Source organism: Camelina sativa, chromosome 3, assembly GCF_000633955.1.
Source record: "Camelina sativa cultivar DH55 chromosome 3, Cs, whole genome shotgun sequence".
Classification (NCBI taxonomy): Eukaryota; Viridiplantae; Streptophyta; class Magnoliopsida; order Brassicales; family Brassicaceae; genus Camelina; species Camelina sativa.
Window position 1 is genome coordinate 1,300,015 of NC_025687.1, and position 26,932 is coordinate 1,326,946.

The 26,932-nt window shown below is 35.3% G+C and overlaps 3 protein-coding genes, 4 long non-coding RNA genes and 1 pseudogene across 15 annotated transcripts in view; 1 reads left to right on the forward strand and 7 right to left on the reverse strand.

The window, feature by feature from the left end:
- Nucleotides 4-997, reverse strand: LOC104761205 (protein E6-like). Its single transcript, XM_010484248.2, has one exon. It carries the CDS (start codon nucleotides 861-863, stop codon nucleotides 192-194), a length of 672 nt encoding a protein of 223 aa, XP_010482550.1. The 5' UTR covers nucleotides 864-997; the 3' UTR covers nucleotides 4-191.
- On the reverse strand, nucleotides 2,166-7,150 carry LOC104761214 (annotated as a pseudogene).
- Nucleotides 8,614-11,250, reverse strand: LOC104761226 (zinc finger protein MAGPIE). Its single transcript, XM_010484268.2, has 3 exons — nucleotides 10,970-11,250; nucleotides 10,361-10,757; nucleotides 8,614-9,678 (listed from the first exon to the last, which is right to left on the reverse strand). The coding sequence occupies exons 1-3, from the start codon at nucleotides 11,115-11,117 to the stop codon at nucleotides 8,685-8,687; spliced, it is 1,539 nt and encodes a 512-aa protein (XP_010482570.1). The 5' UTR covers nucleotides 11,118-11,250; the 3' UTR covers nucleotides 8,614-8,684.
- On the reverse strand, nucleotides 17,168-18,418 carry LOC104761235. The gene is made up of 4 exons (XR_763114.2): nucleotides 18,269-18,418; nucleotides 18,127-18,164; nucleotides 17,488-17,644; nucleotides 17,168-17,377 (listed from the first exon to the last, which is right to left on the reverse strand). It is a non-coding gene; the product is annotated as an uncharacterized LOC104761235 (long non-coding RNA).
- LOC104761249 lies at nucleotides 18,662-21,499 on the reverse strand. Of its 5 annotated transcripts, none has more exons than XR_763127.2 (10): nucleotides 21,400-21,499; nucleotides 21,146-21,305; nucleotides 20,965-21,021; nucleotides 20,778-20,886; nucleotides 20,637-20,678; nucleotides 20,493-20,542; nucleotides 20,291-20,398; nucleotides 20,058-20,180; nucleotides 18,879-18,963; nucleotides 18,662-18,722 (listed from the first exon to the last, which is right to left on the reverse strand). It is a non-coding gene; the product is annotated as an uncharacterized LOC104761249 (long non-coding RNA). The 5 variants fall into 5 exon arrangements; XR_763130.2 differs by having other exon boundaries at nucleotides 18,662-18,713; nucleotides 20,959-21,021; XR_763118.2 differs by having other exon boundaries at nucleotides 20,959-21,021.
- Nucleotides 19,118-19,924, reverse strand: LOC104761241. 3 transcript variants are annotated; one of them, XR_763115.1, is made up of 5 exons: nucleotides 19,819-19,924; nucleotides 19,678-19,719; nucleotides 19,534-19,583; nucleotides 19,332-19,439; nucleotides 19,118-19,221 (listed from the first exon to the last, which is right to left on the reverse strand). It is a non-coding gene; the product is annotated as an uncharacterized LOC104761241 (long non-coding RNA). The 3 variants fall into 3 exon arrangements; XR_763117.1 differs by having other exon boundaries at nucleotides 19,678-19,738; XR_763116.1 differs by having other exon boundaries at nucleotides 19,678-19,742.
- On the reverse strand, nucleotides 21,593-23,814 carry LOC104761264. 3 transcript variants are annotated; one of them, XR_763132.2, is made up of 10 exons: nucleotides 23,642-23,814; nucleotides 23,280-23,504; nucleotides 22,903-23,081; nucleotides 22,732-22,790; nucleotides 22,558-22,632; nucleotides 22,304-22,463; nucleotides 22,117-22,179; nucleotides 21,936-22,044; nucleotides 21,795-21,836; nucleotides 21,593-21,700 (listed from the first exon to the last, which is right to left on the reverse strand). It is a non-coding gene; the product is annotated as an uncharacterized LOC104761264 (long non-coding RNA). The 3 variants fall into 3 exon arrangements; XR_763133.2 differs by having other exon boundaries at nucleotides 22,907-23,098; XR_763131.2 differs by having other exon boundaries at nucleotides 22,903-23,098; nucleotides 23,642-23,813.
- Nucleotides 26,056-26,932, forward strand: part of LOC109125134 (probable RNA polymerase II transcription factor B subunit 1-1) — a 2,793-nt gene continuing 1,916 nt past the window's right edge. Inside the window, exons 1-4 of the mRNA XM_019239410.1 lie at nucleotides 26,056-26,328; nucleotides 26,455-26,533; nucleotides 26,612-26,673; nucleotides 26,748-26,877. Coding sequence (XP_019094955.1) covers nucleotides 26,245-26,328; nucleotides 26,455-26,533; nucleotides 26,612-26,673; nucleotides 26,748-26,877 — 355 coding nt within the window. The 5' untranslated portion in view covers nucleotides 26,056-26,244. The remainder of the gene's footprint in view (nucleotides 26,329-26,454; nucleotides 26,534-26,611; nucleotides 26,674-26,747; nucleotides 26,878-26,932) is intronic.

Below are 26,932 nucleotides of genomic sequence, written 5' to 3' on the forward strand. Positions count from 1 at the left end.
CACTCGTAAAATTGTGGTCGTACAATTGAGCTTAAGATAAACACTAAAATGTGAAAATACACATAACTCACAACCTTGATCTGTATAACTTATAAAGTGTTTTTAGTTTTCACTTTTCATAAAAAGACAAGTAAATGGAGAATGCACAGTTACTCCAAAAGGTATTTTGTATTCTCAAATACCAATTCTTTCTAAGGCTCATACTCCTCTTGACTACCCTCCAAGCTCTTGTAGTATTCCTCCATAGTTTCGTACTCGTTGGGATGATCATTTCCTCGAGCACTCTCATACCCGCGACTAGGGTTGTTCCTACCTTTTCTGTCGTAGAAATACTTACCATTCTCCATAAACCTTGTATCACTCATCCCTTGCTTCTCTTCATTTCCGTAACCTCTCCTATTATCATTATAGTTGTTAGTAGTGTAAGTGTATCCATTGTTGTTGTTGTTGTTATACTTATCCTTTTGCTCATTGAGATCTTCTGGATCTTCTGGATCTTCGGATTCTTCTTCTTCTTCTTCCTCAAATGCCTCTGGTAACTTGTTGTTTTTTTCTTCGTCAAATGTGGCCATCAATTTTTCAAAATCTTCATCTGTAGTAGTGGATGAAACCGGCCATGACTCTTTGGTTTGAGGAATCATACCGGAACCTGGTCCGAAAGGCCCATCTCCGAGTCTTCCATTAGCTTGGGCTAGTCCGGGAGCTGGAGCTGGAGATAGAGCCACCTCTTTGTTGTTAGGGCGATCTAAGTGAGTGACCTTGCTAAACAAGAGCTTACCTTCTCTAGCTTCGACATTGTGTACAACGAAGCAAAAAAGAACAATGAAACAAAACAAGGGTTTCAGAGCAAATGAAGCCATCATGAAGGAAGAGAAAATAGTACGAGAGAGTAACAGATTTTAGGAATTGAGATGTAATTTAGTGAGAGAGTGAGTATATCTATAAATAGAACTAAAGTGGGTCTTGTCTAATAAATCGAGATGGATATTTTGGGCGAGCAAACATGCGTGGATTGAGGAGAGACATTCGTCATTCGTGGCGAGTGATTTTAAAAGGAATAAAAAGATTGAAAAGGTAAAACAATTAATAAAGTGGGTCTTGTCTAATAAATCGAGATGGATATTTTGCATTCGTTAGTTAGTAGTTATATATACTTATATCAACGTTGTTGTATTTTTTTGGTCAAAAAAGAGAAGCACCCAAGAAGTATAATCTACTGTGTAGTTTATTATTGTTTATACAGTTCTTTTGACTTTTTCCCTACTATTTGGTCGTTGAGTTAGTTGAAAAGTGAAGAATAGAATTAGACCATATTGTGTGGTATAGCAAAGCTTAACGTCAAAGCATATACTTATACGATCATCACAAGTTGTTAATTTCTTAGTAGATTTTATGATTTACCAATAAATGATTCGAGAAATTGATAGACTCGACGACTTCACATGCGTTTCAAGGGTTTCAATTGTAAGAAAAGTTTGAATGGGAAACAAACAAAAAAAAACAGTAATTTAGTAAAGGAGAAACGAAATTGATAAAAGAGCTGATATAGTTCGTTAGACAATAAAGAGAAAAAAAGCAATCTAAAGTTTAGGACAATAAAGAAATAGTAAGACTTTTGGGACCCCATGGGACAAAGTATCATGAATAATGATGCTTCTCTCAACGACGATTGCTTAATGTGGAACCGAAGTTACCACAGCTTTTGTCCGTGATCGTCGGAAATTATTTTCATCTTCTTTTTTCTTATGCTTGCCGGAGAGACATATATGATATATCTAATACTTTTTTCTCTCTTTGTGCTGCATCGTATGCAAATACTACTAATACATTATTGCTCTAAAATCTATAGCATTACATTATGTAAATGTTTACATTGATTATAGATATACTATTTTCAGTTTAACCAAGGAAAAATAAATGTTTAGTATTATTAATTAACAGTGTTTTCATATGATCCAAAGTTTTTATAAAGCCCACGTTAATATAAGCCTTGGCCCACGTTCCAAAAGCCCGGCAGTTTTAACACGTCATGACTGATGACGCCATCAAGTAACAGCAGTTTAACGTCGTTTACACGGATTGACTTTTAACAGTTGTTGACTCAACGCCGCCGTTTGTCAAACCGTAAAACTCTTAAGAGTGAAAAAAGAAAAAAACACTTGACCTTGTTAATGGAAATACCATTTTCATTAAGAAGCTGCGAAGTCAACAAAAGTTCTAAGAACAAGAAACTTGACCTTGTTCACGTTTCATGTTTTTACATCTCATTTTCGTAAAACGGTACGTTCGTAAAGCTGAACCAAATCTCTCTTTCGTGGATTTTTTAACCCAACCAACTCAGCCGCAAACCCATGCTCCAGTATCTCACTTCTCAGCTTCTTCATTGTGTATTTCGAATGATCCGTGCCCGTGGAAGATGACACCCCAGCTTCCGTGCTCGTGCATCTTCTCGGGGTCATTGTCGTCATACCTTTCATGCTCTCCTGTGACTGTGAGACCGACTCTTCTTCCTTCTCTCTCGCGAAATCCGAACCTGAACAGGTTATTGCTGTTTCCACCTTCAAACGCTTTATCCGCTGCAGCGGTGTTGCTTCATCCGAGGCCATAAAAGAGTTTCCTTGCTCCATCAAACTCACCCGCATGTTTTTTGCCTTCTCGGCATTGATGATTCTCTGCCATTCAGCAACCGCTTGTTCGTTTTGTTTCGCTCTCATCTCCAAAGTTTCAGCAAGCTCCATCTTCTGCCTCTCCAAATCCTCGATTAGTCCCTTAGCTCTGTTGATTTCGATGCTTTTTTCCTGCAACGACATATGGAGCTTGCTTTCGTTGCTCCGCATGGTTTCCACATCCATTTTCATTGAACTCATTAGTTCTTTGGCCGTTGCAGCCTCCTTTTCCGCATCTTTTAGCTTCAAGCAGACTCTTTCAAGTTCTTCAATTCGGCTCTTAGCTTGGTCGATTTCTTTGCATTTACCCTCCAACAATGTCTGGAGTCTGTTCTCATTCTTCCGGGATGCTTCCGCTTCCACTTTCATTGAATGCAAAAGTTTCTTAGATGTTGAAGCTTCACTTTCCCCACTATTGAGTTTCAAGTTGATTTTTTCAAGCTCTTCGATACGGCTCTTAGCTTGATCAATTTCAATGCCTTTCTCAACCAATGATGCCTGAAGCTTGTTCTCTCTGTTTCGGGCTGCTTCAGCTTCCATTCTCAATGAATCCACAAGTTCCTTAGCTGCTAAAGCCTCACTTTCCCCATCTTTCAAATGTGAATGATACTTCTTCTCCAACTCATCTTTCTCTCGCTTTAACATCTGTGTCTCAGCTTCATGCAATTCAGCTGCTGATTTCACAGATTCATACTTCTCATTCAGAGACGAGATTTGAAGTCTCAAGTCTTTTGCTTCTGAAGAACATTCGTCCACCTTCAGTTTACCTTTCTGCAAAGAACCAACGGTCAAAAATGTGTTAGAGCACACAGTAATGAACTCCATTTTTATAAGCTCGTTCAGGTTTTTTCACAAAGATTAATACAGGAAATAAAATAAGAATCTTAAGAGATTAGGAATAGGGACTCAAATCTTTCAGAGAAGCACACCTTTAATTCTGAACGCATAGAGGCCAATTGCTTCTCCAAAGTCGCAAGCTTTGCAGCTTTCTCAGTGATTACCTTCTCCTGTCAGTGACCAAGAATCATATAGTCAGTTGACTTTGAAATTGGCTATATATGTTAAGCTATTGCGTGCGATGATAGATTTATATTATGATAGGTTATTAAAAACAAAAAGACCAACCTTTTCATCCACAACACGGGAGAATTCAGCTCTAATGCCATCTTCCGTGGCTGAAGCTTTCTTCAACCTCTCCTCCATTGCTTCAATTTTCTCCGAAACAGCTTTTTGCTCACTAACAATATTCTCATATTTAATTTTCCAATCAATTAACTTATTACCGCACTTAGTGATCGACGCATCTACCCCTACTCGATTGTTGCTCACGCCATTCTCATCCAAAGTCCCCTCATACTTACGTTTCCACTCAGAAGCCTCAAGTCTTGTGGACTCCAGAACATCCATGAGGTTTGAGTGTTCATTGTGTATTGACTTACACTTACTTTCCAGGTCATGAATCCGGTGTTTGAATTGATCTGAGAGCTTATTCATGTCATCAATGGCGCCCTCGTAACGCTTCTGATATTCCTTTTTCATTTTCTCTCCTCCTTCAAGCTGTTTCTTGAGTAAATCCGCTGCGCTTTCCATCGAACGATGCTGCAGCTTGAGTTTGGAGTTCTCAGAAAGAAGTTCATCCATTTGATTCCCTCTGCTATGGACAAGAAAGTCCTGTATACTGTAAATTAAGTGGTGAGAAAGGTTATATTTCCATGAAGACCAAACATATAATTTAAAAGGTTAGTTTTTAATTTGCAGAAGTATATAAACATAATGAGAACCTCTTTCTCAAAAAAGAAGACAGTTTCTGCCACTTCATAGGACCACTGATAGATTCTTCATACTCTACAACAGCGCTGTCAAGGGCCTGTTTCATACAGATTACAACAATGTTTATTATGAAAGCAAGACTTGCTTCAATGACTAAGAGTTGTTCTGCTTTAGGCTTTATTATGTTTATATTGTGACGGAAATTTAGCTTTCAAGACGGAAACAAAATAAACCGAACCTTTATCATATCGCCTATATTATTAGCATTATGAGAACAAGGCAATGACTATAGTTTCTTGCCCATATCTTCTATAGCATTACAACATCTCGAATAAGCCTCCATATTTACAACTCGCTTATGATCCTGAACGCACAAGAAAAAAACTAATTAGCAAAACAATCTCAAAACAATAGTTGGCATATAGGCAAAACAGTATATATAGAAAAAGAGAGAGAGAGAGAGAGAGAGAGAGAGAGAGAGCGAAATGACCTCAAACGCCTTTGCAAAGAAACTCCAAAGTTCTCGTTTGTATTTCTGTTTTACTTCGATGTTTCCAATGGAAGATTCACAAAACGCGGTCAAAGCTTTGATAACCGCCTTATTGTGTGCTTCTACCAGCATCGACTGCAGAACATCATGTTTAACAGTTAAATTATACTACTGCATCTAATTGATAGTTGAATGTTACATTACATGAGTCAAAACTTACTTCTTCAGGAGTCTCCGAAAGCTCCAAAGACGACATGTATACCTCAGTTGCTGTATCACGGGCCCTGCGACCTTCTAGTTCCTCTACAGACTGCAGAAATAGATGATGCATCAGAACATGATAAGTCCAAGACATAAAGATTTGATGAGAAACACCGAAAAATAAAAAACTTGGCACTTGGTTAGATCAGTAATTACCTGCCATAAAGAAGAAATACTGGGCACGACATTGTTGTTAACATTTTCTGAAAAAGACTTTGTAAAACTAGCAAGAGGCGGCCCTGTGACGATGGTATCACTTCGTTGCTTAGGCCTTACTCTCTCAGAAACAAACTTCAGAAGGGCATTGATACCATAGAGAAACTGGGGCCGGAGATTTTCACACTATTTTACAAAACCGCAAACAAGTCATATCGGTCACGAGAAAAAAACAGAACATAGTAACATCTGAGACTCAATTAGGGGATAGAAAATTCAGCATTATTCATCGTACTAAGGACCAGAGTGATGCACTAGCGGTATTTATAAAATACTGATTTCCCGGATCCAAAAAATAAAATCTTAAGAAAGACAAGGAGAGGATTAACCCACTTTGTTATTCTTCGTTACATCTTCTCCACCTTCGACTGTGTCTGAGTTAATGTCCTGATAAGAAAGAAGTGAAACATCGTTGATAAACATCAAGCATAGCTGACTCTATGCCCTGAAAAGTATAAAAATTTGACAAGGGAAAATGATCACCGTCATAAGTTGAACAAACATGGGAGAGAACTGCTCAAGCGCGGAAAATGTATTTCCCTTAGCTTCTCCAACATGGTCGCGATTGCTAATCTCAAGTAGACAAGAGAGATGAAGTGCAATGTCATCTACACCAAGTGTCTGAAACATGAGGCAACATTTGTGTCATTTTTACATAGCAATGAGTGTGTATTTAGAAAAACTTACTCCATAAAGAAAACTCAGTATATATTTACCGGACCATAGATAAAGACGCTTGATAGGAGGATGGCCAAGGAGAATATCTGGCTGTTGCGTGTAGCCTAACATATCAAAACAATAAACTTCTGATGAGACTGCTTACTCCTAAAGTAAAAGACCTATAAAAGACTTTGTTTCTTTGATAAGGTAAAACAAAACTAACCTGTACACCCTTTGAGCCTTCCCCTTCGACATCGAGTAACACTAAACTATATTCGGTGCCATCTTCTGAAATCCTCTTCACCGGCTCAATCCACATCCATATATCTCCGGTGCATGGCCTGTGAAGAGTTTGAACTTCAAATCCAATGCTCCTGCTAAGAAGCTATAGATCAACAATTAAAATATCAGACAGTCTCAGCTCAAAGTTTCAGTAACTAAAACCATGCATCAGAGAGAGAGAGAGAGGTATATAATTTTGCTACATACATATTGATGCCAGAAACAGAAATAAGCCATACGATTTCCACAAATTAAGAACCAGACTTTCACTTACATCATCAGAATTGTCATTACAGCAATAAAGCATTGTTCTTTTTATCTATCGAAGAGTACAAAACAAGGAAAGCAAAAAAACGAAAGCAATACTTAAAACCCTAAACCCTGAATCAAAGTAGAAAAAAGAAACCTGATTCCAGATGAAACTCTTGCCCTGAAGAGCTTTACCAAAGAGAGAGACAACAGCGACAGGACCCTTAAGCTTCTGAAGAGCGCCGATGGCTTCCGGGTCCGTCTTCAACTTCCCATCCTCATCAACGTAAACCAATTGAATGGCCCGACCCGACTCCGCCATAAGCTTTTTCTAGTGAAAAAAAAAACCCAAAAGGCGTCTCCTTTTTTACTAGTGTGATGAGTCCCTCAATATCTTCGCTCCAATTTCACAATGGGTTTGCTCCGATCGTCTACGAGTCGGATTTTTAATGTACAGAATAAAAGTACAGTAAGAAAGTACAGTGAGATACTAAGAAAAGATTTGAACTTTGGGGAGAGACAGAGAGAGATCTTCCAAGGTTATAAAGTTTCTCAGCCGACTGAAAAAGTTTTGATTTTTAGTATGTAAACTTCTGTCTTAATTTGAGTTAAAAAAAAATTTAGGGATAAGATAATAAGCCCAACAATCTTATTGGTTCATATAATCAAAGAAAGGCCCATAAATGTAAGCCCAACAAGCTTTTCCAGGCTATTTTCTCTTTCCCCTGCATGTAATATGAGAATTTAAAAGTATCTCAATTCTCAATCCGACAGAAACGAGAATATTTGATAATTTATACATTTTTTATTGAAACATACAAGGCTACAACTATATTTGATCGTAAAAAGTAAAAACATACAAATTATCTTTCTCAACTTTTAAAAGTTTAGTTTAGTTAAACATGTCACCTTGAAAATGAATTTTAATAATGTGTTATATATATCCATACACACCCCAAGTATTATTTATAAGTTGCGTATCTTTTTGTTTTAAGCACCTTCTCAAGTCTCGACAATATGAAAGAGTACGTATATCATATAGTTTCACCACTAGCAATACTTTGGAAAAATGAAATACTATCTATATGTGTCTCTCTTTTATTTATCTTTTCCTTTCCTCTCTTTCTTCATTTTCCATTTTCTTATTATAAATGTTTCCTCCACTACGAATTGCCCTGCAAGTTAAGTTAGAATTATTGAGCTCAAAAGCCTCCATCTTTTCTTTTGTGCCCACCACTTCGCGATCCACTCTTTTTAGTTTTTATATGCGTACGTATACCAAAAGAAAAAATACATTCATTTATTAAGTACTAATTTATGAAAAGCAATTCAAAGACCTTTCTACACGTATTGAATGAATACGCATGAATCTTAACTTTCTTTTCCCAAGCAAAAATGCAAATAAAATACCAATTAATGTTTGTGTGAAAATGCTTGTCTAAATAAGAAAAAAACAAGAATACTATTGATGTATGAAATTGACAATAGAATAATACGAATATGAATGGAGATGGTCCTTTTATTAACGTTGAGTTGAAGAGAGTGTTTACAAAAAATGACAATTAAGGAGCTAAGCGCAGTTAATACGAATATAAAAGCTCTTCTCTCTCTAATTGCCCCGGAAAAAAAAATGGATCTAGAGCTCTGACAATGACCTCTGGTATTTATAGTGGGTCATTGACCTAGGGTTCCTTCTACCTCTTCTGTAAAATGACGATTTTGCCCCTGTGGTCAGATGGGCCAGATCCAAGACTTCAGGCCTAAAACTCTGTAAGATCTTCTGTTTGGGCTTCTGTAAATGTTGGGGGCAAAGCCCATATCCAACAAACACTAATTAGCAAGAATAGACCAGTTTACCTTTTTAATTAGCACAAAATCCATTGACGAGATATATATGTTCATATTATGAAGTTGATAGATCGCGATAGCGAGGAAACTATGATGTGGATAAAGTTGAAATATGTACAATACATTACCATAAAATCTAAATCTTTAAATTAATTAGTCAAAGAAAGAAGCTTTGATAAAATTGATTTCATAAATACGGCAGAAAAATAATTAAGAGACGAAATTCATAATTAGGAAGCGTTTCAAATCCATCCATTGATAGAGGATGAACGACACATTGTTTGTTGTACACCAACCCCAAGGAAGTCCCGAGTCTGCCCTCCACCTCCTGCATCCCCAATCTCAACTCTTCTACGTTTCCAGGGGTAATTTTGTAATTCATCAATCCCCGAAACGACCGTAACACCACTTCTAGGGTTCCCGATCTCGTGAAGACCATTATTATTATTATTATTACTCATCAACCCAACACTGTTCGATCCAAACAAAGCGAAGAACTTGTCGCTGCCACCATCTTCTAAAATCTGACCCTGGTCCGATATTTTCGACGCAAAACTCTGAAGAAACGCTGATTGGTCGGTGGTGATCGTTGTCGTCGGTGGCGTAGAAGAAGTCGCTCCCATCTGAGCCGCTTTTTGAAGTAACGCAGTCGCCGACATATTCGCTGCGGTGGCAGCTGCGTTTGCGTCTTGGCTGATTTGGTCGACGCTGCTGAAAAGAGAAGGCACGGAAAGAGAAGTTGCCGCGTTTGCGTTTTCCTTACTCTGGACTATACTGATATTATTTTCATGGGTTATGAGTGAGTCGCTCGTCGTTATTAACTCGCCGCGGTTATTCGCGTTCCCGAAAACCCAATTGTAATCCTCCTGCGGTGAGTGCGGCTGCGGTGCCATACGGTCCTCGATGTTCACTTGCTCATGATGATGATTAATATTCCCTCCCATCCATAGAGAGAGCGACGAGGCAGGTTTCATGGCGGCTTGATGATGATGATCGAAGGTGGTGGTTGTGATTGGGAAATGGTTGTGGTGAAGTTGTGATGGCGGTGGTCCGAATAGGAAAGACGGTGATGGTTGTGGTGATGGTGATGGGATAAGTGTGCCCATTAGATAATGGTAGTTTAGATTACTACCGGCGGTTGTGGCTAGGCTTTTGAGATGTGAGGCTGCGTTTAGCCTTGCGGTTTCTTCTGCTAAGGCATCACAGAACGCTCTATGTGTTATGAAGCTGTCTCTCCTGTGTTTTCAACAACATTAATTTCACCGTTAATTAAAGTCTTTTATAGTGTAGACACTGATTAGTTATGCAATCCAAGAAACTGACTTTTTTTGTATAGCTAGCAATTAAGGAAAAAGAAAACTAGACTTTGTACATCTTTACTTTAACCAAAAACTGTCAATCCAAGAAACTGTCTTATTCAAGAAATCAAGCAGGGCACGCACGCACGTTCAGAGAATGACCAAATACTTACTTCAAATTATTTAGTTTTAGACCCTACGTGAGCTACTTCCAACAACATCACAATCATATAATCTTATTTTACTTACAAACAAACATGATAAAACGAAATTTGTTTTGTGTGGTCCATTGATATATATGATAGTGTTTATTAGTTAATGTATCATATTCTTGTTTTTACCACCACACCGGATAAAATATAAGATCTAGGTTTATTGTGAGTTTTAATATATGTATATATAGAATAATATGCAATATGCGCTTACTAAAGAATCTTTTATACCTATAGAGAGACCTCCTACATGTATGTATACCTAGCTAGTGTTCAAGGATCTTGGGGAAAAAGTAGTTTCATGTTGCGAATAAAAAAAATATTCGTACCCGTTACTAAAATGATACTGTGATGAAGAAATGTAAAGATCTATTAAATACATACGCACGTAAATATACATTTAAGTACCTGGAGAAAATTGTACCACAGTCGCATCTATACTCTCTAGTCCCACAAGTCTTGGAATGAGCCTTCCAATCCGATTGAACTGCATATCTCTTGGCGCATTTCTCACACTTCCACTTTTTCTCGCCATGTTTTCGACAAAAATGTTTCTTGATTCCGGTAAGGTCACCGAGTGCCCTTGTAGGATGGTGGTGGACACAACTCTTCTCAGGACATACATACACTCGTTTCCTCACTTCTTTGCTCGTCCTCTGCTTTAGCTTCCATGGGAGGTTGTGCCCTCGACGGTGAAGCTGTAGATTCTGGTCTCTTTGGAAACCTTTTCCACATATCTCGCAGAGGAAACGATTTGTGGCCATAAGTGTCTTTGGAGATAGAGCTATGACTTCAGCCTCTGGATCTACGTACAGAGAACGAAACAAAACAGTCAAACTCGGGATATTAATTATGGATTCTGTGAAAGAACTAATCAGTAGAACGCATGCATGTTTATAGATCAAGATCGAAAACAAAACAAATCAAGAAGATGACTTATTCTGCAAACGGCAAAAAGAAGAAGTTATTGATTAGGGTTGAATTTAGTGATCTATATCTTGATTTAGTAATCATTACCAGGATTTCCAGGGAGATTCCTCTTCTTCTTGACAAGAGGAGGATTAAGGGATTCATGTTCATGATGATGGTGATCAACAAGATCAGTTGTTGATGAGCTTTGGACATATCCTCGACTACTTGAGATTGTCTGATCTTCAGCTGTCATTTTTCTGGACAGAAAAAGGTTTGTTGGAAGAGGTACAAAAGACAAGTTTTAGATAAGAGATGGAGAATAAAAGGGGTAATCAAGAGAAAATAACTTGAAATAATAATTAGAATCTAATACAGTTATGAACCGAGGAAAACACAAAAGAGAAGTTGTATAGATTGTATACTTTTATATACACACATACATCCTACACACCAGCGCAAATATGTGTAATAAAATATAATTTTCGTCTCTCTTTAAAAAAAAAATATTTGAGCACCTTGATCTGTAAAAACTGTCGCAGTCATTTTGATAAATAATTAAACTTTCATTTTAAAATTTTTATATTTTTTGGTTTAAAAGTTAATGGCAGTGGAAATTAACTGTATATACTATAGTTTACCTGACTATATTATCTTGAATATTTTGATTATTTGTTTGTTTAGCAGTGGCAGTGCGCCATGACACACAAAAAGTTACATGTCTGCCTTTTATATTTGGAATGATGATCTAATTTAATTATTAATTACCCTCGTTCTTTCATTTATTTATTGTCATCTCCCGGTCAGTTACCTTCTTTGTTCTACTCCTTACAGTTCATCTGTTGTAAGGAGCGAATTATAATGCCATCTAGATGATGAACATGAATCAAACTATAGAAAAATAGTTCAATAAGTTATTTAATATTTAGGTTATTTGAACAGGCTAATAAGAAAATTAATTGAATGTTATACAGTACTTTAACAATTTAATTGATTGAAATTAACAATATCTATGAGCTGTGAGTGATACAATATTGATATTTTTGGCTATACAAACAAAATACAGTAAAAATACAATTGTTCGTAAATTAGAGTGGTCAAAGAAGTAAGCCGATCCAACGGCGTAGGTCACATCTCTCGTTTATTGAGAACAAAGCCTGCAATGCACGTGCTCATAAGGTAAAATCCAACAACATACGACAACGAATTAAAAACCCAAATATGCAAAAGAGAATAATCGTCCGCTCGACAGTGAAAACAAAACAAAACCCATGCGAGATATTCATTTTTTCATTTTTTTTTTCTTGTTTTTTATTTTCATTTTAAACGATTGTTAATTTCCGAAATCTTTTTTCGTTTACGTGAAGTATAATTTATGGTTTGTGGAATTGAGTATAAAACTTTGCAGATACGAGTATCTTTTTCCTGCTTTTCTTACAAGGATCTTTTAGCAATGCTCCCTTTTCATCTTTTTCTTTAACAAACTTTTTTTCCGCTAAAAATTAAAGGTTTTTTTACATACAATTATACAAATGGTTTATTTTTGAACGTATTTAGAAACAACCTAACGTATTCATAAAAAGATCACTCAAAATCCCAAAAGATAATTATTGATCATGAAAGCTGTCTAGCTTAGTAGGGTAACAAAAATTTACTACTCTCTCTATCTCATCAAAATTGATGTTTTGTGATATTTTTATGTTCCACAAATTGATGTTTTGTAAATTTCAAAAAATAATCATTAAAAATATTTAAAATTTTGAATTATTATTGGTTTAAAATTAAATAATATTTCTTTAGTCAAAGAAAAAAATATATTTAAATTCAGTAATCATTGTTTTTTTAAAATGTGTAAAAACTTATAAATATCAATTTTTAAAAAACTGAAGAAGTATAACTCTATAATTCATAACTATTAAAAATGTATACCAAATCTTCTTATTAGAAATTAGTCTTGTAATCTTTTATTGATAGCGTATGTCATTGTAGCCTAATTTGTTTGTAATATAATAACCATTGTATCATGTGATTCGAATATAATACATCAACAAAAATTACGTCAAACAAAATCTCGAACATATCGATTTTCAAATAAAAGGAAACTAACTAAATGTGCTTTTTTAACCCCCTAAGCTGAAAAAGTAAATTAATTAATCGAAAGAAAGAACCAAGAGACAGAGAACTGACAAAATGCAGGTGAATTTTTGGAAGGAAGAGAGGTCGTCAGCTTGTGGGCTGACTTAATTACCAATTCTTTAGGTAATTTACACTTTTAATCATAACGTAATCATGTTTTAAGATTCCTATAAAATAAGAACATTAATTTAACGTTTTTGTTTTGGACTTTTCTTCTTGAACTTTGGCGGCACTAGAATATTCCCCTGATTTTTCGAGACTTATTATATACTATTGCTTCCTTTATTAAATCATTAAGATTCACATATACACGAGATAGGCACTTAAACAAACGGGTTTTTCTAAACTACTTAAATGAGACGCGTTTATATGTGAATGACAATAATACGACATATATTTTCAAAGTTATTACAAAGTTACAAACCCCTACAATAACGTTCACAAAAACTTTTTTTTTTTCTTTTTTATCTCCCAGCTGTATAGCCTGTATCTAAACTACCTAATCGGTTATTTCTATATTTCCTTTCAAGAATAAATCAAAGAGAATAACATTGATAAGACATTTAGATCCAAATGGTACACTACAGATATACGTACCACATGCTTTTTTGGTTTATAAAAAGTACAATACTTACTATATCACATGTACCCACGATAGTGTAAGAAAACACACATATATTTCCCATTATTATAAACTTTTTATTACCAAAAATACAAGAAGTAACTGATTAGTCCCTTTGAACCGTGATTGTTTAGGTACATGCTTTACTATTATGACCCAAAATTAATAGTCTAGCTATTCCGTATGATACCTATTATATGTAATTGATAAACTTTTATGTATTAGCTAAATTGCTTAATGGAATCGTTGGCCGAACAAAAAAAAAAAAAAATCCGTATGATACCTATTACCTCGAGCTCGCTAAGTAAATGTTCTGTATGATTTTAAGTAAATTTACAAACGAGGATAATTTAATAATTCAAATACGCATACATATAAGATATTGTCCAAAATCAGTAATGGCGGAAGAGATCAGTAATTTCAAATAACGATGAATGGACGAAGAAAGTCAAAAATGGAAAAGATATAATTAATTTGGAGGATAAAATCTAAACCAGGTTAAGGGCCATTTATAACTTGATTTCATCTTTCGAGAATTTGCAAAAGTAGAAGTATCGAAGCCAAGTCTGTCTATGTAGTATGGGCTGCCTAGTGCTTAGTCGTAGAATATATATATATATATATATGATCCCCATAATCAAAGAGAACGAGTATTTATATTATTTGAAAATAATGCAGCCAATTTAAGGCACCATCATTGACAATTAATGAATAAACAGAGTATGAGTTATCTAAAACGAACATGCTAAAAACGTTAATATATCAAATAAATTTCAATTGATATGAATGTTTTATTCCACAGCAACTAAGCAACGTGCATTAGAAATTATCACCAGTTGAAGCTTGTGTACATATACATATTCATATGGATTTTAAGATACTAGGTCTAGATGAATATACGATACTCATATTTAATGTGCATTTATATATATGCACATGGTCATATGTAGATGTAGAAAAATAATAGCATAGACCAAAAAGTATTAACATGGATTTACATAAAACAACATTAGCTAGAATCCATATTTATTCTTGGGAGAAAAATAGGAAAGTACAAATAAAACAAATCACAACTAAGCCATTGGCTAAATGTGCATACAAAAAACATATATACTTGACTAAACGTATGCGTATATAAATATAGAATGCAATAAACGACATTTCAAAGAAGACAAAGGATAGATCCGTAGCATAGCATAGAAACTTGGCGATATATGAAATAAAAATAAGGACATAATGGAGATATGATTAGACTTAAAGTATACATATGTCACTTAGTGGGTGATAATGGCCTTCTTGTTTTTACTCGGACTTGACCAATCCAATACATTTTCTGGTCAAATTGATATCGACATTCTACAAATGATAATCGCTCTATTCTTTTATGGCTTTTATTTTTCTTTCAACTACCTAATTACCTTTTCCGTTTTTTTTTTTTTTTACCCTTGGAATGCATTGTTGCTTCATTAAAAAAAAAATTACGATATAGATTTAAATGACATAAAACGTTATCACGACTATAAGTTAAAAAAAATTTCCCACCAAATTTTCTAATTGAATTACGAGTACATGTATATTTTTGTAAACGATATAAAAAAAGATATGTGTTGTATAGCGAGTGAGAGCAATTCGTGGAATGACCAACTTGTGGAACCAATAAACACTATGGACTTATGTTCCATGCAATTTGTATGTGGATTTTTTTTTTTTTAATTTTAGATAAAATAGAGATATTTAAAAAAGATTCTTTTTTTCCATGGGTCATAAAAGTAATTAAAAGATAAAGTCACGCTTTCCAACCATTTTTCCACAAAGTTGATAGAAACTGTTCATGAGTGCCAAGCGATAAAAAGAGAGTAATAATACCTAAACATAGGATCAAGTGGTCGTTAAAATAACATTAAACTTAATTAATTGAAATGGTCATTGTCCTCTGTATATGAATCTTCATTGTCAATAATATATACGTACATGCAAGTATGCAACACCAGCTTAAATAGTTGCAATATGTATAATGTATGATCTTACAAAACTCTAAAAATATGCCCATTATCATAGTTGTTTATTCAATGGTTATATATATAGACGGACGTGAGTATGAGCTAACCAAGTTTGGGCTTCGAGCATCTATGTGTTTTATCGCTAGCTTTAGCGGCTACTATTTGTTTCAAACGATTCACCAGCTTTTGATGGTAATGGTTTGTCTAACTGCAGGAAAAAAATACGAGATTTGAACCCTCGAGTTAAGTTACTTTGGACAAGTCAATAGCTAATGGGATTTTTTTTTTTTCTTTTTTTCTTGGAGGTATCATATTTTCATGACCGATATGTGTCACGTGTATTTTCAACCTTTGATCGTACTTGTAAATTTCAGAAGTAAGAACTAATATTCTTTCTTTAATTTCTTATTTTTATTCTGATATTGTCACGTGTATGACCACGGCCACGGTCACAAATTTTGTCTTTCGGTTGAGAGTATTGATCAAATGAATGATTCTCGTGAATCACGATATCAGATTATATATATAATCATTAATTTTGCATTTTTCATGTTACGTATATTGATAAAGATCTGAAAAGACTAGTTAAAATATCTAAATTGCTACCAAACGGTCAAATTTGGTCCACCTTTCATCCATAATGGTTCGTTGATGCATTCGGGCTCGCAAAAAGCATGTTAAAAAGTTGGTGATAATTACTTAAAAGTGATCTTTTCGCAATATATTATAGTAATCAGAAAATGTTATTGGCTTCATGATTGAAACTTGGCCTCATCGAATATGTCACGGTCACCTGTATGGATTCTTAAATCTTAAATTTTTTAAATAGCATTATTATTGTTTTAAATTTTTTATCACTACTCAAGCGTGTATACATACACATACATATATATTGTCATTTGACAGAATCTGCACACATCTTTCAAGAAATTTCTATTTTGTTTTTGTAACACCTGTAAATTTGAAGTGATGATATTTTAGTTATGTGTAAATTTTAGTTATAATTAATTTTTGAATTCGACATACATGGCTCCTGATTGCTGCTTGTGATCATAAGATTCATACCCAGGCCGTTTCCCTCTCTAACATCGGTAGCTTGATGTCGATGTCTGTTGTATCAAATAAATTCTCAGAATTTGCAGTTTCCTCTGTTCCACAAACTGGTTCTGCAATTCTGGATTGATGCTAGCCAACAACATCTCCATATTAATACATTCTTGAAGATTGATTCATGATCGTCATGATCATTATCTCGATCTTTATGTTTTTCTTTTAGGTTTCCGTGCACATTATACGAATCAGACCTCTCCTCCTAATTATCGCATCGCATCGCATCAGGCAGTGAGTTGATTCTTTCTTTACCTACTCATCAGATTCTCACCCTTGATTAGATAATAACGCTGTTTCGACGTCGTTTTGGCTCCTTGTGCAGACTTCAACACGAGAACCTCTCTGATGCTTGGAGGGTTTCGGTTTCTCACCAAATTTTAATCCTATTTCAGCTGCTGTCGTATGATACGTCTGATATAATAACTACGATCCACTGAATAATTTCTAGGCAATACTTTTACTACTTGATCGGAATCATGTTGCAATGAACGGATATATTAATCTTAAAACTAACCATCCATTTTGCTAATATATAGCAAACCAAAACCCAAATGTTAATGAGCTTTCAATTTCAGTTTTGATTTCACCTAATCGGGGAGTCGTTATAGGGAGGAGGAAGTGAGCTGCCGCTGGTGCTATTGATTCACTCTGCATCATCCATAAAGAAAATACAAAAAACAAAAAAAAGAGCAGTCATTTTCGTAGAGAGAGAGAGAGAGAGAGAGAGAGAGAGAGGTTGAGAGTGCATCAGTAAGCACCTAATATGGTCCCATGGTCTAGTGGTCGGTCAGGCACCTTTAATCTCCAACCTCATAACCACAGGGATTGGGATCTTCTTGACAATTGTACTCGCCCACACCTTTGATTTGTACTTCACGTTGTGCTGAGGCGGGGACGATAGCATGCCTCAACAGACTATCAACCGAGATAGCATGGTTCAATCATGGATTTTAAAAAGTCTATTAAAATCTACTGTTATTGAACTGATGATTTAAAAATCTACTTTAAAATCCATTAAAATCCACTGTTACTGAACTGATGATTTAAAAATCTACTTTAAAATCCACTGTTATTCAAAACAGTTTTGTGGATTAGGATTTCAATAATTTTTAGGATTCTGGAGGATTTGTTTAGTTAAAAATACAGAAATCTAAATCTCATGGTTTTAGGTGGGATTTGAAAGAATTTTACAGAAAATCATATGAACTTCCCTAAAATCTATCAAAATTCTAAATTTCCTAAATCCCATCAAATTCTCCAAAATCATGGTTTGAATACACCCCCCTAGATTGTAAAATCTTACAATTTAGAAAATTATTTAAAGTAGTAAGGTCAAACCAAGATTGTACAGCTATAAAAGTTAAGACTATATAATATAAAGATAAAGATTAGCTTACCTGAAGAATGACTTCCCTTACATCGTGTAGATCTCCACCTGATATAGAGAAGCAATAGACTTAAAAATTGCAGCTTTAAAACTAAGAACGTGAAGACTCATGAACATAAGGCTTAATCCCAATCTAAATCCTTTGTAATTACCGATATCAGTTTGGTCGTTGAATTCATCAAAGACCTGCAACAGTATCATAAGAGTGGTAAAACTAAAATAGAAAACAAAAGACACTTACATTGTTATAGTAGAAACCAAATGCTGCAGCAAAACATTAGTTGTCAATCAGACCTTCAAATCTTGCANAAACTTCCATTAGGATCACTGAAGATATATGTGTGTGCTGGCTAGTATTAGTTAGTAAAAAAACTGAAAATCTAAGTGAAAAGAAGCAAGAAAGAGAGAAGAACAGAGTTAACTTACCTTAANATACAGTAACTGCAAAAAATAAAAAAAGAGGCATCCAAGAATCAGAAGAAGTGAAGTGAAGTGAGACCAAACATTATGAATACCAACTTCTTCTAAGAGCAAGTAACACAAACCTCAGAATTCAGTGTGTCTTCTTATAACTTCCATTAGGATCACCGAAGATGTCTGTGTATGCTGTTTAGTATTAGTTAGTAAATCTGAAAATCCAAGTGAAAAGAAGCAAGAGANATAACACCAAACCAAACCAAAAAAAAAAACCCTAGAATTTGTAAAACCTGTACTTGGCGGTCGGTCAAATCAGAAGAAGAAACGCCATCATCNATAACTTACCTTAAGCAGTATGAGTCATCTTTTTCATTCTTCAATCAACCTCTGACCTGCAGGTATACTGATTCTTGGCTCCTCTTGTTAAAACCTAAAAGTAGACANTTTTATGCAAAATCATCAACCGAGATACTCAAAGAGTTAGAAGACGGCAAGACAAGACAAGAGAAGAGGTCTTAACATAACTTGAAAGTAAACCCTAGAATTTGTATTACCTTTAGTTGGTCGATCAAATCAGNGGAAGATTAACAGTATCATAGATTTGTGGTCGTCTCTCTTGACTCATGAAACAAACGCCAATTCAATCTCCAGAATAGGATTTGACCATCGTTGTGTAAGACTGCAACATCTAGAGAAAGAAGAAGCAACAGCAAAAAACCATAAGAAAAAAATATCAGTTAGTTTCTCTGTTGTGTGTGTAACAAAGAATAAAGTTTAAAGTGGCGGAATTAGACTCACAACTTATGGATGGGGAGAATTTGAAGTGGACAAGGAGGAAGACTCAGAAGCTGTCTCGAGTGACCTCAGCAAATTAAAGAAGACATCACCAGCTCTCCGCAAATGATCCTGCAAGAAAATGGATTTCATATCAGAAAGACAATAACAAGACAAGGGAGTAGAAACCAAAATGTCGCAGCAAAACATTAGTTGTCAATCAGACCTTCAAATGTTGCCATGGAGGAGATGATGAAAGCCCACGTACAGTAGTAACTGCAAACAAGAAAACGCATCCAAGAATCAGAGGAAGTGAAGTGAGACCAAATATTATCAATACCAACTTCATCTAAGAGCAAGTAACACGAACCTCAAAATTCAGAGTGTCTTCATAAAACTTCCATTAGGATCACTGAAGATATATGTGTGTGCTGGCTAGTATTAGTTAGTAAAAAAACTGAAAATCTAAGTGAAAAGAAGCAAGAAAGAGAGAAGAACAGAGTTAACTTACCTTAAGCAGTCTGCTTAAGTCTTCTTCTTCTGCACTCTTCAATCCATCTCTCTGAGATAAAGCAGACTTGAGTATTCTTCTTCTTCATTCTTCAATCCATCTCTCTGACCTGCACAACATATACCAGAATTAGAATAACACCAAACCANTAAAACCTAAAAGTAGACAAACTCGTTATTAAGCAAACATAAACAAGAGAGATTTAAAGTAATTTAAAAAAGTGGAGAAACAAATCTCACCCCAACACTCTCCGGAAGATTAACAGTATCATAGATTTGTGGTCGTCTCTCTTGACTCATGAAACAAACGCCAATTCAATCTCCAGAATAGGATTTGACCATCGTTGTGTAAGACTGCAACATCTAGAGAAAGAAGAAGCAACAGCAAAAAACCATAAGAAAAAAATATCAGTTAGTTTCTCTGTTGTGTGTGTAACAAAGAATAAAGTTTAAAGTGGCGGAATTAGACTCACAACTTATGGATGGGGAGAATTTGAAGTGGACAAGGAGGAAGACTCAGAAGCTGTCTCGAGTGACCTCAGCAAATTAAAGAAGACATCACCAGCTCTCCGCAAATGATCCTGCAAGAAAATGGATTTCATATCAGAAAGACAATAACAAGACAAGGGAGTAGAAACCAAAATGTCGCAGCAAAACATTAGTTGTCAATCAGACCTTCAAATGTTGCCATGGAGGAGATGATGAAAGCCCACGTACAGTAGTAACTGCAAACAAGAAAACGCATCCAAGAATCAGAGGAAGTGAAGTGAGACCAAATATTATCAATACCAACTTCATCTAAGAGCAAGTAACACGAACCTCAAAATTCAGAGTGTCTTCATAAAACTTCCATTAGGATCACTGAAGATATATGTGTGTGCTGGCTAGTATTAGTTAGTAAAAAAACTGAAAATCTAAGTGAAAAGAAGCAAGAAAGAGAGAAGAACAGAGTTAACTTACCTTAAGCAGTCTGCTTAAGTCTTCTTCTTCTGCACTCTTCAATCCATCTCTCTGAGATAAAGCAGACTTGAGTATTCTTCTTCTTCATTCTTCAATCCATCTCTCTGACCTGCACAACATATACCAGAATTAGAATAACACCAAACCAAACCAAAAAAAAAAACCCTAGAATTTGTAAAACCTGTACTTGGCGGTCGGTCAAATCAGAAGAAGAAACGCCATCATCCGGCTCCTCCGATCATCACTTGGCACCAATATTTTTATGCAAAATCATCAACCGAGATACTCAAAGAGTTAGAAGACGGCAAGACAAGACAAGAGAAGAGGTCTTAACATAACTTGAAAGTAAACCCTAGAATTTGTATTACCTTTAGTTGGTCGATCAAATCAGATGAGAGAAAGTTGAAGAAGAAGAAACGCCATGGAAACAATAATTGGCACACATGTCTTGATTTTCCACCATCTAGTTTTTTTTCTTTTGATGGCTTTGATTTTGATGAATCAGATTGGTAGTTAACACTCGTTTCCCTGCGGAAAAGAACCAACAAATTTAAAAAAAAAACTATAACAACGTGAGACCACATTTGAGTATCAGATCATGGTTATCAAGTATTTCAAGTACCTTATACAATTTTATGATTACTGCCTTTGGCTTGAGACAATTCTGGTTCCTTGTCGAGTTCTACTTCTGTTGCACCTTTTTGTTCAAAAAAATAAATAACAATCACTGGGTAGTCAAGGATGAACTTGAAACCAAGACAAAAAAAAAAGNAATGATCCTGCAAGAAAATGGATTTCATATCAGAAAGACAATAACAAGACAAGGGAGTAGAAACCAAAATGTCGCAGCAAAACATTAGTTGTCAATCAGACCTTCAAATGTTGCCATGGAGGAGATGATGAAAGCCCACGTACAGTAGTAACTGCAAACAAGAAAACGCATCCAAGAATCAGAGGAAGTGAAGTGAGACCAAATATTATCAATACCAACTTCATCTAAGAGCAAGTAACACGAACCTCAAAATTCAGAGTGTCTTCATAAAACTTCCATTAGGATCACTGAAGATGTATGTGTGTGCTGGCTAGTATTAGTTAGTAAAAAAACTGAAAATCTAAGTGAAAAGAAGCAAGAAAGAGAGAAGAACAGAGTTAACTTACCTTAAGCAGTCTGCTTAAGTCTTCTTCTTCTGCACTCTTCAATCCATCTCTCTGAGATAAAGCAGACTTGAGTATTCTTCTTCTTCATTCTTCAATCCATCTCTCTGACCTGCACAACATATACCAGAATTAGAATAACACCAAACCAAACCAAAAAAAAAAACCCTAGAATTTGTAAAACCTGTACTTGGCGGTCGGTCAAATCAGAAGAAGAAACGCCATCATCCGGCTCCTCCGATCATCACTTGGCACCAATATTTTTATGCAAAATCATCAACCGAGATACTCAAAGAGTTAGAAGACGGCAAGACAAGACAAGAGAAGAGGTCTTAACATAACTTGAAAGTAAACCCTAGAATTTGTATTACCTTTAGTTGGTCGATCAAATCAGATGAGAGAAAGTTGAAGAAGAAGAAACGCCATGGAAACAATAATTGGCACACATGTCTTGATTTTCCACCATCTAGTTTTTTTTCTTTTGATGGCTTTGATTTTGATGAATCAGATTGGTAGTTAACACTCGTTTCCCTGCGGAAAAGAACCAACAAATTTAAAAAAAAAACTATAACAACGTGAGACCACATTTGAGTATCAGATCATGGTTATCAAGTATTTCAAGTACCTTATACAATTTTATGATTACTGCCTTTGGCTTGAGACAATTCTGGTTCCTTGTCGAGTTCTACTTCTGTTGCACCTTTTTGTTCAAAAAAATAAATAACAATCACTGGGTAGTCAAGGATGAACTTGAAACCAAGACAAAAAAAAAAGCAGAGAGGAATTTGAGATTACTTACAGAGCAAATAGAGGGGTATTCCATTGTCTGAGTCATAATCCCTAACACTTCAGTAGCACCTTGTTGTTCAAAACAAAAACAAAAACAAAAAGAGAGTAATGGTTAAGGGAGATAGATAAACTTGAAACAGAAGAAAAATAAAGAAAAGGATAAAACTTTGGAATGACTTACAGACCAATAAGAAGAAGCATAATTCATAATTCAGATTTTGTTGCCATCATTTGGGTCCATAATTCAGTATCAATCCTTAACATGAAGGGGAAGGAAAAGCATCATATATATCTGAGTATACTTGGTTCTGTCCTTGACAAAGATCTGAGTCAACATCGTCATGGTTGGAACACACACACCTGTTTCGTTTCACCACCTCAAAAGAAACAAGAAACCAATTGATTAAATAAGATCCATATAAACACACAAAAAAAAAAAACAGAACTCTGTTTTCAAAAGCAAAACATTCACACACACACCACCTCTGGTCCTCTGTAATAGTAGAAAGAAACAAAAAATCAGGAATCGATACATATATAGGGTTTAGAAAGAGATACCTCTGACTTGTTGTTTTGGCTTTGAATTTGCTGAATCAGAATGGGGAATACATCAAACTGTAGATTCGATTTTAACAATCGAACAGTTTGATACACGCCGGCCGGACACCATGTTTGGTGTTCTGGATCTTACACAAACTTCATCCTCCGAAAAAATCTGAGTGTGAATCATCCATCATCGTCCGAAATCGAACACACAACACCGGTTTGCGTTTTCACCCAAAACTGAAAGAAACAAAGATTAAGATTGTCATATTATACAAACAAAAGCCAAACTCTTAACTTCAAAAAGCAAAAAACATTCACACCAAAAAAAATCAAAATTGATTGTTAGGGTTTAGGAAGAACACGAAACGGTTTACCTCCTCTTGACTTCTTCTTCTTCATGTCGCCGCCACTAGAAGAATCGAACAAACTCTCTCTCTCTCTCTCTCTCTCTCTCTCTTTCTCTCTATATCTCGTCGCTCACTCTATCTCTCTCTCTTAATTGAAGAGTCTGTGATATAAATTTGTGTTCTCCAGATAATGGATAGTGAGAGTCGTCAATATTTATAAACAAAATAGCGAAAACAAAAAAGGAAAATAGGAATCCTATTTTTTTTTTTTTTGTTATAAGGGTAAAAGGAAAAATAGAAAAAAGAAAAGGAAATTACAACGGGTTTTTTTTTCCCACTTAATTTATCAAACTTGCACCATCCATAGTCATTAGTACATAATGGGTTTACAAACCGAAGCCCGCATAAAGCCCAAATATCTAAACCGCCATGGAAATTACTGGACCCTCTCCAGAAAAAAAACATGGGCTTTTATTGTTATGAATCTTAACCCAACGACGTCCTAACGCGGCATCGTGACGACGACATCGTTTATATTACTCTTCATTTAATTGGCAATACCGCGCAACCCTTCATAGGAACGACGTCGTTCAGTTACGATGACGAGCTAACACAGAAACCTCCTTTACTGCCAGAGGGTTTCAGTTTCTCCTCTGAGAAATTTTAATATGATATGTATTGTCAAAAATTAAAAATTAATATGATATCCTTTATCCTATAAAGCACAAGTCACTTGCCCAATAAAAACATGCCACATAGACTTTTTCATAATTTATATTTCATAAAAACAAATTGAAATCAAGCAGAAAAAGAAATCTAAAAACTGTCCAAAACCTTTTAATTTTTACACCTATTATTTGAGAAAGAAAAATGAAAATAAAAAAGTTACGGTCCTACTTTTCTTCCAATTGTTCACCCATAATCTCCATCCCTGTTCTTCCAACTGTTCACCCATGATCTCCATCCCTGTTCTACAACTATGAATTACAGTTTTATCGTTGAAAAAAAAGAGTTACAATTCTATCTCTTACATATTTATTTTCGTTTGTTTTCATTATTCCAAATCTCTTATGAAGCCAAAAAAAAAAGACTTCCCTTCTTTCATTTTCTCTGTTTCTTTTTCCATCTATCAAAAGTTTTTCTTTTATAGTTTTGTTATTATCTTTTACCACCAAAATTTTGTAGATCGCTAATTTAAATTGTCTTTTAAATTGTTTTCATGTACTATTGCAATCGGCTAGAAAATGTTCATTGCTTTCACACCAATTCCACGGTTAAAGCTTGATGAATAACATTGGACTCATGTCTCCAGCCATTATCATTCCCTATTCAGCATGGGCAACCAGTTTTTGTGTTTGTATAATACCCCTACAGTTTAGCAAACATCNCCGGCTGTACGGCAGGCATTCATAAATTATGTTCCCAGTAAGGTAACAAAAACTAGCACACCGTGACAATCTTTGTTTATAGGTTTAATCTTCAAATAAGACGAATCTTAACTGGCTTTCGTAGTTATTTCCTACGGTAGATGACAGAAAAAGACTTCTGGACAAAATATTTCAGAGCAGAATATCTTTACAGCACCAAAAATACAGCAGTAGCTGCTGAGGACGAGGAACTCGCTGTATCTGAAGCCTGATGAGATCTTGGCTCGGGAAACTCGTCAAAAGGTTAGCTTTCTTCTATGGATTTATCATTTTCCATGTATTTTGCTTGAAAAGAAATTATATGTGGCATATCCATCTGATTTAAATGTTATTTCTTTAGATTAGACGGGTTGATCCAACTCTTGACATGGAGGCTGACGAGGGAGACGACTACAGTCATCTTATGGTAAGTAACTTAACTACCACTGTATGTGAAAGGTTTGGATAATTTCAAAAGAGTGCATCAATGATTCTGTTTGAAAGAAAATTTCAAATGTTCAGTTAGTACTGTACAGATTCACACAGACAGAAATGTCTTTCTTCGGTGTTTTTAGTGTTGGTGTTTATGTATTGTCTATCCCTAGAAGAAATAGTATGGCAAGAACTGGGACAATACTAACGGTGTTAAGAATCAAATTCGTAACCATGTGTCACATGTTTATTTTCTAGAATTCTTAGCGAACCTGATCAAAATTGTTAAATCAAGAAATTTAGTTTCTTTCAGATAATTCTGAATTAGTGCTTTTGCTTATCCACATGACCGATACTTTTATATAAGCATGTGTGAGAAGGAGCTCAAAACTGATATCTAGAGAACATTAATCTCGACATTAACATTGTGCTCTTTGTATGCGGTTGAAAGATTATTTACAATACACTGTATCAAATTATCTTATATTGTGCTTAATTTAACATTCCTGTAACACAGGACCACGNGTCTGATATAGTTTACAAGAAGGACCCATGGAATAAATTTCTTGGCATTACTTTAGTTACTTGATCGGAATGAATAAATAATGATGCAATGAGTGGGTTATGGGCCGGATTCGGGTGGGCTCGGCGATTCCACAAAAGAAAGAAACGCCTCGGACTGGAACTCACCTCTCTCTCTCTCTCTCTCTCTCTCTCGGTCGTCCCGTTCGTTCATAGAGAGCAGCATAAAACCTACATTATAGTGGGTTCGCTTGATCCACCGATTTTGAGATGGCTGGTGGTGAGCAAGAGGAGAAGCGAGTCAAATACAAGAGCTCTATCAAAGATCCAGGAACTCCTGGATTTCTCAGAATTGTATGCTGCAAAGATCAGATATATATTTTTACAAGAGCTTTCCCTTTCGTTCTCTCTTTTGTTTTGAGTAATAACATCTATCTATCTATCTATCTGCTTCTAACTGATTGATTCTTCAATTCGCAGAACGACGTGATGTTGCTCTTCGTCCCTAACGATCCCAAATCAGATTCAAAGCTCAAATTGCAGACTAAAAACATCAAAAGTATGTTACCCCCTTCTCTGATTCATCATGACTCATTGCACAGTTGTCATCAAATAATTTCTTCAATTTTTTTTTCAGTTCATAAAAATACCAAAGAATCATCTAATAAACCTCCTTGGCTCTATCTCACTACCTACCAGGTCTCTTCCTTCTCTTTGACATTCTTCATTCAGTGTTCATTTGAAGTTTCCTCCTCCTCATCTTTCGTTTACAGGGACGGAATCATATCTTTGAGTTTGAAAATTATCCCCACATGCATACTTGCCGTGATTTCGTCGGTAAGCTCCCATCTACCCTTTTTTTTGCTTTTATATTGGTTGGGAGAACTATTTATTTCTCTTGTTGTTTTTTTTTTTTTTTTTTTTTTTTTTTTTTTTTTTTTTTTTTTTTTTTTTTTTT

Coding starts and splice junctions, on each gene's coding strand:
- LOC104761205 (XM_010484248.2), bottom strand. CDS start 863: ATGATGGCTTCATTTGCTCTGAAACCCTTGTTTTGTTTCATTGTTCTT.
- LOC104761226 (XM_010484268.2), bottom strand. CDS start 11,117: ATGACAGCTGAAGATCAGACAATCTCAAGTAGTCGAGGATATGTCCAA. Junction 10,758..10,969: donor GAATCTCCCTGGAAATCCTG/GTAATGATTACT, acceptor CTCTGTACGTAG/ATCCAGAGGCTGAAGTCATA. Junction 9,679..10,360: donor TGTGGTACAATTTTCTCCAG/GTACTTAAATGT, acceptor TTGAAAACACAG/GAGAGACAGCTTCATAACAC.